The sequence below is a fragment of the Piliocolobus tephrosceles genome, chromosome 15, assembly GCF_002776525.5.
Source record: "Piliocolobus tephrosceles isolate RC106 chromosome 15, ASM277652v3, whole genome shotgun sequence".
NCBI classification, from domain to species: domain Eukaryota; kingdom Metazoa; phylum Chordata; class Mammalia; order Primates; family Cercopithecidae; genus Piliocolobus; species Piliocolobus tephrosceles.
Window position 1 is genome coordinate 43,607,679 of NC_045448.1, and position 12,198 is coordinate 43,619,876.

At 41.1% G+C, this 12,198-nt stretch overlaps 1 protein-coding gene across 6 annotated transcripts in view; it reads right to left on the reverse strand.

Annotated features, from left to right (window-relative positions):
- The window catches only part of THADA (THADA armadillo repeat containing), a 356,633-nt gene that overhangs the window by 196,451 nt on the left and 147,984 nt on the right, over positions 1–12,198 (reverse strand). For all 6 annotated transcript variants that reach the window (XM_023195714.1, XM_023195715.1, XM_023195711.1 and 3 more), the window contains 2 exons: positions 5,406–5,495; positions 3,249–3,380 (listed from right to left, as the gene is read on the reverse strand). In XM_023195714.1, coding sequence (XP_023051482.1) covers positions 3,249–3,380; positions 5,406–5,495 — 222 coding nt within the window. The remainder of the gene's footprint in view (positions 1–3,248; positions 3,381–5,405; positions 5,496–12,198) is intronic.

Sequence of the window (12,198 nt, forward strand, 5' to 3'; positions counted from 1 at the left end):
CAGAAGGTGGCCAAGAAAGAAGAGCCAGGCTTCCTCTGTATCTGGCCACAAACCAATCCTAAAGCCACAGGCGATTGCCACCATGTGCCACACATGGTTAACCAATCCAATCAGCCACTTTTCCTACAGGAAAAGCAAAATAAGGAACAGATCCCACCACTGGTAGAGACATTACATTTATATCCAGAAGACAGCCTGTACTCAGATGCACCAACTGTGGATATAGGCTCCTCATCTCTCCCAGTTGCATACATTTCAGACCCTATAGGTCATTCAGTGTAGCTAAGTTACTGGCTACTCAAAAGGCAACCAAAATACAAGGTTATTTTGGTGTAACAGAAAGAGTACATCTAAAACCCTTGACAAGCCCTGCACTCTTGGGTTCAAATTCTAGCTCTGTAACTGCCTTGCTCTGTGAACCTCAATTTCCTCAACGGGCAAATGAAGGTGATAACACCTCAGAGTCACTGTAAGCAAAATGCCCAATTCACTACTTGGCAGAAAGATGGGGCTCAACAAAGGTTGGTCTACTTCCTACTGACTTCTCTACTCAGAACACTTCGTTTTCTGCATTCCTGGATCAAAATCTACTTCTTAATAAACCCCTTAAATTGCCTAACCAATTTTAATAAGCTACTACTGTCTAGCTTGTTGAAATTGTATGTGTGCGTGTGTGTGTGATGGTATTAAATTTAATATCCCAAGTTTAATTTTGGTATTCAAAATGTGATCTACACACCAGCAGCACTGGCATTACCTGGAAGACCTTTTGAAAGTCAGACTCTCAGGCCTCACCACAGATTTACTGAAATCAGAATTTATATGATCGCCAAGTGGTATGTTTACATCTTGAAGTTTTAGAAATACGGTTCTATAACACACATGGACACTCAGTAAGTCAGAGCCTAGACTCTGTACTTAAGGAATCAATGGTGGTACTTCTGTTACGGGGCATTTTGGTTACAGTGACTCTGAGAAGAGGTGTTATCACCCTCATTTGCCCATTGTGGAAACTGAGGTTCAGAGAGCAAGGCAGTTACACAGCTAGAATCTGAACCCAAGAGTGCAGGGCTTGTCAGGAGTGATAGATGTGCTCTTTCTGTTACACAAAAATAGCTTTGTATTTTGGTTGGTGGCACTTCTGCTGTTGGTGATGTTCTATGAATCTACTTCATAGAGCACCTTACTTACTGGAAGAAAGCAACTACAAACCACAGCATTTTCATTGGAAGAACAGACTGATTGCAAACTTCTTACTTTGTATTTTTAGAGGTTAACAAATGATGCCCTAAGTACACTGGCTTCAAAGCAATATTTAAATCTTCTATATTAATGCAATCTTTGTTTTATATAACAGATACTTTGAACATAATGAGTAGTATCAGCATTATGGTTATATGTAAACTAAGCAACATTTTGGAAAGGTACTTTCAATGTAGTAATTTATTATTTCTAGGATGCAATAAACGACAGATTGAGTAGTAAAAAGCTTCCACAAATTCAACATTCTTAAGACAGAGGACAGGTTCTAAAGCAAATCTCTGTTTCTAATGTAAACTGCAATGCTGTGCACATGCCTTTCCTCCTTGCATCAACTTTCTGAAAACATTTCTTAGTTCTTTCCAGTTATTCATGAAAGAACAATTTTTAAGGCCCCTGAAAGTAAAATTTACCACCCAAATTCCCAAAATGAATCACCAAATGCTAGATGAAGGAGATTGGTAACTTTGTATATCAGGAAACAAAAACCAGTCTGCGTTGAGTCATCTCTGTGATCAAAGATAACACAGCCACAGCCGGGGCTTGGGGCAAACAAATAGCTCCAGCAAGCACATGCCAGAATCTCATGTTTAATGGTTTTCTCACATTAAAATGCATAAGTCAGCTCTGTGAAACAAGGAAGTGGAACCCAGAACACCACATACATAAGAAACACTCTCTTGAGTTTGGTTTCTTACCCTTCTGCTCCAAAGCCATTTCAATTTTTGGTAGAAACACAAAAATGAAGGTACTGTTTTGTCAAGAGGTAAGCAGAAAGGTAAGAGCTAATTAATATGACAGGTTTCTGAAAGCTTTCATGAGAAAATTTTAATACTTCTTGGAGGCCTACATATTTAGGCCTTTGATCCAAAATGAACAAAGTAATCAGAAGATGGCAAATGCCTGAAAAGATGTAACACAAGAAGTGGTAAAAGGCTCTAAAAGAAGAGAATCCTGTTATATTATTCCATGAATACTCTATATTCATGGCTTTTTTCAGGTAGTACAAGCTTGAAAGAGATGAGTGGGAATTCACGCCACATGGCATTACCATTTACATGCCACCCATTGCACCGCCTCGCAGACTCCTCTAGAGTGAAGAGTCAGATGTCCTGATGTCCTCTTGAACCCATGGACAGAAGATATATACCAGAACCAAGCCTGCCCCGTGCTGGCCAGGCTCAACACAGGAATAACGCAAACACGGGGTTATGTTTTTCAAAAGGAGTATCTTCTATCAACACCATCCACCCACCTGCCTTGGAGCAGACAGGGCTCAAGGAAAACATTACTTACACAGGTACTAATGAGATCCTGTACCCATGATAGCACCTTCCTCTGAAATACTGGGGGCAATGGCAAGAAAACCCAAGCCTCTACTTTCACAAGACCCCTCCCAAAGTATTGTGTGTGTGTGTGTGTGTGTGTGTGTGTGTATAAAATAGTTTTCTATATATGTATATATAAAAAATACTTACATACAAAAGTTTTATATATAATATATACAATAGGTTTATATGTATATAAATAAATATATATATAATATGGCCAGGCGTGGTGGCTCATGCCTGTAATTCCACCACTTTGGGAGGCCAAGGTGGGTGGATCACAAGGTCAGAAGATTGACACCATCCTGGCTAACACGGTGAAACCCCGTCTCTACTAAAAATACAAAAAATTAGCCAGGAATGGTGGCAGGCGCCTGTAGCCCCAGCTACTTGGGAGGCTGAGGCAGGAAAATGGCGTGAACCCGGGAGGCGGAGCTTGCAGTGAGCTGAGATACACCACTGCACTCCAGCCTGGATGACAGACCGGGACTCCATCTCAAAAAAAAAAAAAAAAAAAAATATATATATATATATAATATATATGACAGTTATATATACATACATATATATATATAATAGCTTCTAAAATAAGAACAAGATAAAATATTCCCATAAAACTTCCACGCCCACCTTGACCATTTCCACACAGCATGACACTACCTCATAATGAAGGGAACAAAAGGTCCCATGCTGAGAGCAGAAGAAGTACCATCCATCGGAGAAGGGTAGAGTCTCTCCAACACCAAAAGTAAGAGAAACATGCTTGGATGACGATTTGGTTCTCCCATATCACTGAAAAAACAATGATTACACATAAAAGATTTCACATTTAGGTAGTGAAGCACTCCTCCTTCAAACATTTCTCTCATGAAATAATTATGTATATGGCCAGGTACGGTGGCTTCTGCCTGTAATCCCAGCACTTTGGGAGGCCAAGGGGGGTGGATCACCTGGGGTCAGAAGTTCAAGACCAGCCTGGCCAATATGGTAAAACCTCATCTCTACTAATACGAAAAATTAGCTGGGTGTGGTGGTGCACATTAGCTGGGTGTGGTGGTGCACAGTAATTCCAGCTACTCAGGAGGCTGAGGTGGGAGAATCACTTGAACCCAGGAGGTGGAGGCTGCAGTGAGCCAAGATTGTGCCACTGCACTCCAGCTTGGGTGACGGAGTCAGACTCCATGTCAAAAAAAAAAAAAAATTATGTATATAAAGTGAGACTCCACAATCAAGGGGATAGTTTTCCATTTTTTTCTTTTCTTTTTTTTCTTCCACGTTCACTTCTTATCTCCCAAATGTACATCATAAGAAAAAACTGCTAGCAAAACAGGGAATTGGGCTTTTGTACAGGATCCTCTTCTCAAAGCTAATCATTTGCATAATTAGAGTACGCTACTTTAATTAGAATTGTTCCTATAGTAGAGAGGTGCCTGTTCCAGGGTATGAAATGTGAAACTTTCAACATCCAAATGTATTTAAGAAAGCATGAACAGTCACTAAATGTCAGAAAAGCACATTTGCATAAACTACTGTGAGCAAATACATCATAAACAGAAGTAAAATTCATTACTTTTATTTTCTAGTTATAGACAATTAGTGTACATTCATATCAAGTGCAAAATTATAGGAAAAATACGAAACACATGCTTTATGAAGTCCATACTAAAAATTCCACTACCAGCTTTAGAATGTGTGTGTGTGTGTGTGTGTGTGTTTTTGTTTGCTTTTTTGAGACGAAGTCTTTTTCTGTCGCTCAGGCTGGAGTACAGTGGCAAGATCTCAGCTCATGGCAACCTCTACCTCCTGGGTTCAAGTGATTCTCCTGCCTCAGCCTCTCAAGTAGCTGGGATTACAGGTGCACACCACCACGCCTGGCTAATATTTGTATTTTTGATAAAGATGGGGTTTTGTCATGTTGGCCAAGCTGGTCTCGAACCCCTGACATTAGGTGATCCACCTGCCTCGGCCTCCCAAGGTGCTGGGATTACAGGTGTGAACCACTGCGCCAGCTAGAATGTGATTTTTAAGACAATGGTGAACTATAAGACTGGAAGCCCTCGTAATGGCCTTGCTCTGTGTTTCCAAGGACACTGGCCAGTTTCGCTCAGGTAGACCAGAACCATTTCTGAATACAAGTGATCCTATTAGTCAGCTAATTGCTATAGTTTCACAATGGTAAGTTGCAACAAGCCAGTAATATAAAACGACAGGTATGCATAAAGCAAACTCAATATGTAAATACAGATTTTTTAAAAAATAGGAAGAAAATAATTCATAATAGAAGAAATCACCATGTGATTCCTAGTTTCTATACCACTGAAAATGGAATTAAGTTTGATAAAATTTAACATAAAATAGGCTTTTTAAAATATAAAGACAGGATTTTACACAACTTTTCAGGTACAAATTTACTATAGAGAACCAAGTAATATGATATAATTATAAAAAAGCACTTTAATAAAAAAGTCAATTTTATTACAAGGAAGCAGTCTGACCATGCACAGTGGCTCAAGCCTGTAATCCCTGCACTCTGAGAGGCCCAGGTGGGCAGATTGCTTGAGCTCAGGAGTTTGAGACCAGCCTGGAACATGGCGAAATCCTATCTCTACAAAAAATACAAAAATGGGCAGGGAGTGGTGGCCACCACTGTACTCCAGCTTGGACGACAGGGAAAGACCCTGTCTCAAGGAAAACATTTAAACAAATTTTAAAAAGGGAAGAACTGTATTAAAAACAGTTGCCTAGAGGGAAAAATCTCACTTACTACGGTAATTCACATCCTTGAGTTCATTTTGCTCCACCCAATTCTCTTCTTACCTGTCCACTGCATTGGCTACAGTTTCCAACTGTTTGAGAAGAAAAGGATAGAGTTCTGGGAAACGAGAGAAAAACTCTCTCCCCGTCATTCTGGGAAAGAAGGAGGAAATAAGTTATTAACATTTATTCCCTTTGATCTGATAATAAAGCCTTTTTTAAAAAAAGGAAGATAAGTACAGTTATTTGTTTGGCTATTTAATTAAATACAGTTAAAAACAGAATTTACAGCATCTTAAGAATTTAACAATCAACATAAATGATAATTTTGATTTCTGAAGTGCTCTCAATCCATGAACTTTTATCTCAAAATTTATGCGTGTTTACAAATATTTGATACAAAATTCTATCGGGGAACAAATATGTAATCTGTGCAAATGCCAAGTTTCCACAACTGATTTGGACGATAAATAAGAGTCAACACCTGATTGACTGAGACTGACTCAGCTTCAGTTATAAGGGCAGGTCTAGAACAAGCTTTCCCAACCCTGGCACCAATGACAGTTTGGACCAAATAACTCTTTGTTTCAGGGGGCCGTCCTACACATTGTGGTATGTTTAGCAGCCTCCGTGGCTTCTACTCACTAGATGCTAGCAGCACAACACCCCTCCCCAACAATCATGACAATGAAAATGTCTTTAGACATTGCCAAACATACCCTGTGGGACAAAACAGCCCCTGATCGAGAACCACTGGTTTGGAGTACGGTTATGAGAAGCACAGTCTTGGCATGTGAAGTTCTGGAAATCCAATCCTTGCTGAACTTGTAAGAATTATCTTTTTCAACTTTATAAAAACTTCTCTTGAACTATGAAAGTAAAATAGCTCCTCAGACTGCACCACTGACCAAAAAGCTCAAGCTAAATATGGCATTTAGGATCATACGGTCTCCGTAACTATTAAAGAATTACTCTGAAGGGGTGACATAAATATTCCCTAACCTATCCATTTTTATCAACTCTGCATGTTACGTTCCTATTAACTGAAATCCAGAGTATCACACTTTTAAAAAATTGAAACGTTTTTACACACAGCAAAATGCTCTGATCAAGTGTACCATTCAACCCACAAAAACATACACTTGTACTCCACACCCCTATGAAGACTCAGAAAATTTCCATCATCCCACAAAGATCCTCCATGCCCCTTCCCAGCAAACTCCTGCCCCACAAAGCAACCTCTGATTTGCTTTCTATCATCACAGTTTGGTTTTGTCTATTCTAGAATTTCATATAAATGTAATAATACATTTTTTTGTCTTGCTTTTTTCGCTCAACACAGAGTTTATGAAATTTATCCATGTTATTCAACATATCAATCTGGTTCTTTTTCTGTTGAGTAGTATTCCACTACATGAAATCTGTATGTTTGTTTATTAATTTCCTCTTGACCGGCATGGGCTCTTTACCTTTTTGTTTTCTTTTTTCTTTACTATTATGAATAAAGCTGTTATAAAATTCTTATATAAGACATTTTAAGAACATGTTTTCATTTCTCCTGAATTAATATCTGAGAATAAAACTGTAACATGTCTAATCACTTAGGAAACTGACAGTTTCCCAAAATAATTACACCATTTTACACTCCCAAAAATAAGGTAGATTTCTGACGGAGATTTCTACATTCCTTTCACCATTTGCTGTTGTTTTGTTTTTCCTTCCTTTGTAGCCATCCTTGTGGGTATGCAATGGTGTATCTCCCATGAATTTGATTTGCATTTCCTTGACGACGAATGATGTTGAACACTTTTCATGTGCTTTGGTCATTGGTATGACCCTTTGTGAAGTATCTCTTCAAGATTTTTGCTCATTTTTAATAGGTTGCTTTTCCTTGGTCATATACATGCATGGCATATACATTCTTCTAGTTTGTGGCTTGCCAACTTATTTAATAATGTCTTTTGATGAGCAGAATTTAAACATTTTTGACAAAGTCCACTATTTAATCAATTTTTTTCTTTTATGATTCATGCTTTCTATGGCCTAAGAAATCTCTACCTAAGAAACATATGTCTTCTTCTAGAAGCTTTATGGTTTTAGCTTTTACATTGAGGTCTATGATCCATTTCAAATTAATTTTTGTGTATAATGTGAGATAGAGATCAAGGTTCTTTTTTTTTCTACATTGGTATTTCATATTTTTAATAGGGAGATGTTGCTTAAAAAAAAAGATATGCCTTAAAAAGGAGATGTGGTGCTGGGTGCAGTGGCTCATACCTGTAATCCCAGCACTTTGGGAGGCCGAGCTGGGCGGATCACCTGAGGTTGGGAGTTCAAGACCAGCCTGACCAACATGGAGAAACCCTGTCTCTACTAAAAATATATAAAATTAGCCAGGTGTGGTGGTGCATGCCTGTAATCCCAGCTACTCTGGAGGCTGAGGCAGAAGAATCACTTGAACCCGGGAGGCAGAGGTTGCAGTAAGCCAAGATTGTGTCATTGCACTCTAGCCTGGGTGACAGAGTGAGAATCTGTCTCAAACAAACAAAGGAGATGTGCTATGCTCATAGATTAGAAGATTCCATATTATAAACATGACATTCTCCCCAAACTGATTATAAATGCAACGCAATTCCAATAAACACAGTAATTGTATGTGTGTGTGTGTGTGTGTGCGCGTGTTTGTGTGTCTGCAAGTGACCTGAGAAGTTGATTTTACTTCATTTTATTTATTTATTTATTTTTAGACAGTCTTGCTCTGTTGCCCAGGCTGGAGTGCAGTGCTACAATTTCGGCTCACTGCAACCTCCGCCTCCTGGGTTCAAGCAATTTTCGTGCCTCAGCCTCCCGAGTAGCTGGGATTACAGGTGTACGCCACCACATCCGGCTAATTTTTCATATTTTTAGTACAGACGGGGTTTCACTATGTTGGCCAGGCTGGTCTCCAACTCCTGACCTCAGGTGATTGGACCACCTCAGCCTCCCACAGTGCTGGGATTACAGGCATGAGCCACTTCGCTCGGCCCTGAGAAGTAGATTTTAAAATGTATATAGACACATCAAGGACCAAGAGTAAGAGTAGCAAAGATAATCTTAAAGAAGAATAAGGTTGGAGGACTCACCCAGATAGCTAAACATACCATAAAACTCAAGGACTCTGGGTATGAGTAAGCCAATAAAATAGGATAGAAAGCAAAGGAGCAGACATACATTAATACACGTATAAAATCTTGATTTGTGAAACAGTTAATACTGCAGATCACAGAGAAATGCAGTGTGGTAACTGACTATCTACACAGACAAAATTACAATTGGATCCCAACCTCCCACTGATACGGAAAGCAGGCAGGGAAGTGCTGGGAGGAAGAGGGCAGGTTCCTGGTGAAGGCTCCGCCCCTGGCCTATGCCCATGGACCTAGGTGAAGACAGGCACTCCTGCCTTCACGCCCAAATGTTGCATTTCCCAAGACCACCCTGGCCTCCCATGCCTCTATCCTGTGCCTATAAAATCCCCCGAAACCCTAGCACGCAAGCACACAAGTGGCTGGACATCAAGAGAAGCACACGGGCGGAGGAACACACAAGCAGCTGGATGTCAAGAGTATACCAACAGACACCAGCAGGCCAGCATGCCAGCAGGCCATCACTTGGCGAAATAATGCGGAGTTTGGCCAGGGCAGTCAAAGAAGAGACAGGCCACCGAGTGGCCCAAATCCAGGGGAAAACCATCTCCCTTCTGGTTCCCCCATCTGCTGAGAGCTACTTTGACTCAATAAAACCCTGCACTAATTCTCCAAGCCGACATGTGATCAAATTCTTCCAGTATACCCAGGCAAAAATCTTGGGATACAGAAAGCCCTCTGTACTTGTGATAAGGAAGGGGGTCTAATTGAGCTAACACAAGCTGCCTATGGACAGTTAAACTGAAAGAACACCCTGTAACACAAACCCACTGGGGCTTCAGCCGTAAACATTCACCCCTAGACACTGCTGTGGAGTGGGAGCCCCACAGCCTGCCTGTCTGTATGTTCCCCTATAGGTTTGAACAGCGGGCAATGAAGAACCGAGCTACGATCCCATCACACACCCTGTGAGGGGGACAAGGGAACCTTTCCTGTTTCACTACTATGTATAAAAATTAAATTCCAGGGCCGGGCACGGTGGCTCAAGCCTGTAATCCCAGCACTTTGGGAGGCCGAGACAGGCGGATCACGAGGTCAGGAGATCAAGACCATCCTGGCTAACCCGGTGAAACCCCCTCTCTACTAAAAACACACAAAAAAATACTAGCCGGGCGAGGTGGCGGGCGCCTGTAGTCCCAGCTACTCCGGAGGCTGAGGCAGGAGAATGGCTGAACCCGGGAGGTGGAGCTTGCAGTGAGCTGAGATCCGGCCACTGCACTCCAGCCCAGGCGACAGAGCAAGACTCCGTCTCAAAAAAAAAAAAAAATTAAATTAAATTCCATTGACTTCAAGGCTTTAAAACAGCATAAAGAAATAGCCGGGGCCGGGTGCAGTGGCTCACAACTGTAATCCCAACACTTTGAGAGGCCGAGGCGAGCAGATCATCTGAGGTCGGGAGTTCAAGACCAGCCTGACCAACATGGAGAAACCCCCATCTCTACTAAAAAAAAAAAAAAAAATACAAAATTAGCTGGGCCTGGTGGTGCACGCCTATAATCCCACTTACTCAGGAAGCTGAGGAAGGAGAATCACTTGGACCTGGCAGGCAGAGGTTATAGTGAGCCAAGATCATGCCATTGTACTCCAGCCTGGGCAACAAGAGACTCCGTCTCAAAAAAAGAAAAAAAAAAAAAAAAGAGAGAGAAAAGAAATAGCCAGGTGGGGTGGCTCACGCTTGCAATCCCAGCACTTTGGGAGGCTGAGGACAGCAGATTACTTGAATTGAGGAGTTTGAGACCAGCCTGGCCAACATGGTGAAATCCTGTCTGTACTAAAGATACAAAAATTAGCCAGTTGAGGTAGCATGTGCCTGTAATCCCAGCTACTTAGTAGGCTGATGCAAGAGAATTGATTGAACCTGGGAGGCAAAGGTTGCAGTGAGCTGAGATCATGCCACTGCACTCTAGCCAAGGCTACAGAGCGAGACCCTGCCACCAAAAAAAAAAAAAAAAAAAAAGAAGACGACGACAACGATGAAAAAGAAATGCATGAAGGGCTTTTTTTAACCTATTTTGAAAATTTGGGATTCTGCCCTGAGCATTCCTGGCATGATGCTTCTTTCTTTCCCCTAATGACAAATCCAGGCAGCCTAGTTAGTACACCTTCCATGTGGCAACCTGGGCAAAAGGGCCCTAGGAAATTCTAATTTAATTCTATTTAGCCACCTGGATTCTCTTAAAAGGATTAACCTGGTCCTAAATCATAAGATAATGACTACTTGCTTGAGTACACAGCTTGCTGAGTCTTCCTAAGGTGGCCCATGAGTATATAAAGGGTCTCTGTAAGATTTATAAAAACGTCTTGTCCCTCTTGCATCTGACTATTCTAGACAAAATGTCTGGTTGCAAGTAGGGAGCAACTGGAGAAAAGACAAAGTTATAAATACTGAAATGGGACAACTGATTTTGAGGAAGTAGAGAGAATAACCTTGACTCCTGGGAAGAGACTATCTCAGACCCCGGGAGGTACAATGGAAGGAAGAACGTTACTGGTGTCTGTTTTTTCAAATTGCCCCTAGAGCCTTCCTCACCAAGGAAAATGCTCTGCTCTTCCCCCAAACTGTCATGAACACATTGAATTTAACCAACTGCTGGGTCTGTGAGCCTACCTCAGATGGCTTGAAGCACAATTTGATTGCTTTCCCCTTAACCTTACTGAGAAGTCTATCAGAAACTCTTATGTTATGGCCTTGGCTCCAAGCACCCGACCCTTTGCAAAACACCCATCAATATCTCTGAATGCCCTTCCCTTTTCTATAGCCATAGCTCAATCATTGCAAGGGACAGCTGAATGCCACTCAGCTGTTGGTGTGGGCAAAACAGGATAGGCTGGAATGACTGCACTTAAGCAGTCCCTCCAAAACCAAGGACTAGAATACATTCTTTGGACTAAACTAGAAACTTTAAGATTTACCAGCAGATTGTTAGACCACGATGAAGGCACTGTTAACATATGCTCCTCAGCTGATGTAGGGAACTCCCCAAACTGTAAACAAATGCTTTCTTTACAGGGGTACTAGGTGTGTGAAAGCAGGCATTAACTCTCCCCCCAACCAAACACGGTGATTTGCACCTTAGGGGTGGTTGTAAGCAAATTTCAAATGTTTAAGGAAATACCACCAGTAGGTCATATAGCTCTCAGATGACTATGAAGATCTCTCCAAAATGGGGTTAGGCTTGGCTACTCACAGAAGCTTCCCAGAGGTATAAGCAACTCATTATTTTTGCACACCCTGTGGTTGGTTAGTTCTGCTATAAGAGTCATTCAATTAAAAACATGGTACAAAATGTATCAACTGATTTTAACTAAGGTCATCACTGATAGCACTTCAGCCCATAAAGCCATTCAGATTTGCTTCAATTTACAGGGCAAGTCATAACAATATAAATGAAAAATTTTCTTAGACTTCTAATCTACAGGTTAAGATAAAGTCTGTACAATCACTAACACATTCTGCTGTACCTGGCTTAATGGCTTGGGCTAAATGGAAAGGTCAATACAAAAACTTCAAAAGACAGCCATTTGAGTTTCTACCATAGACTCTGTTGATTTGTTGGATTTGTACAAGTGATTGGATCTGAGGTGCTGGGAGGCATAGTTGATGTCAATACTGAAAGCTGAGCTCATCCTGCTGCTTGGTGTCCTATTGGTAGTAACCTTAATTAAATGTTGTA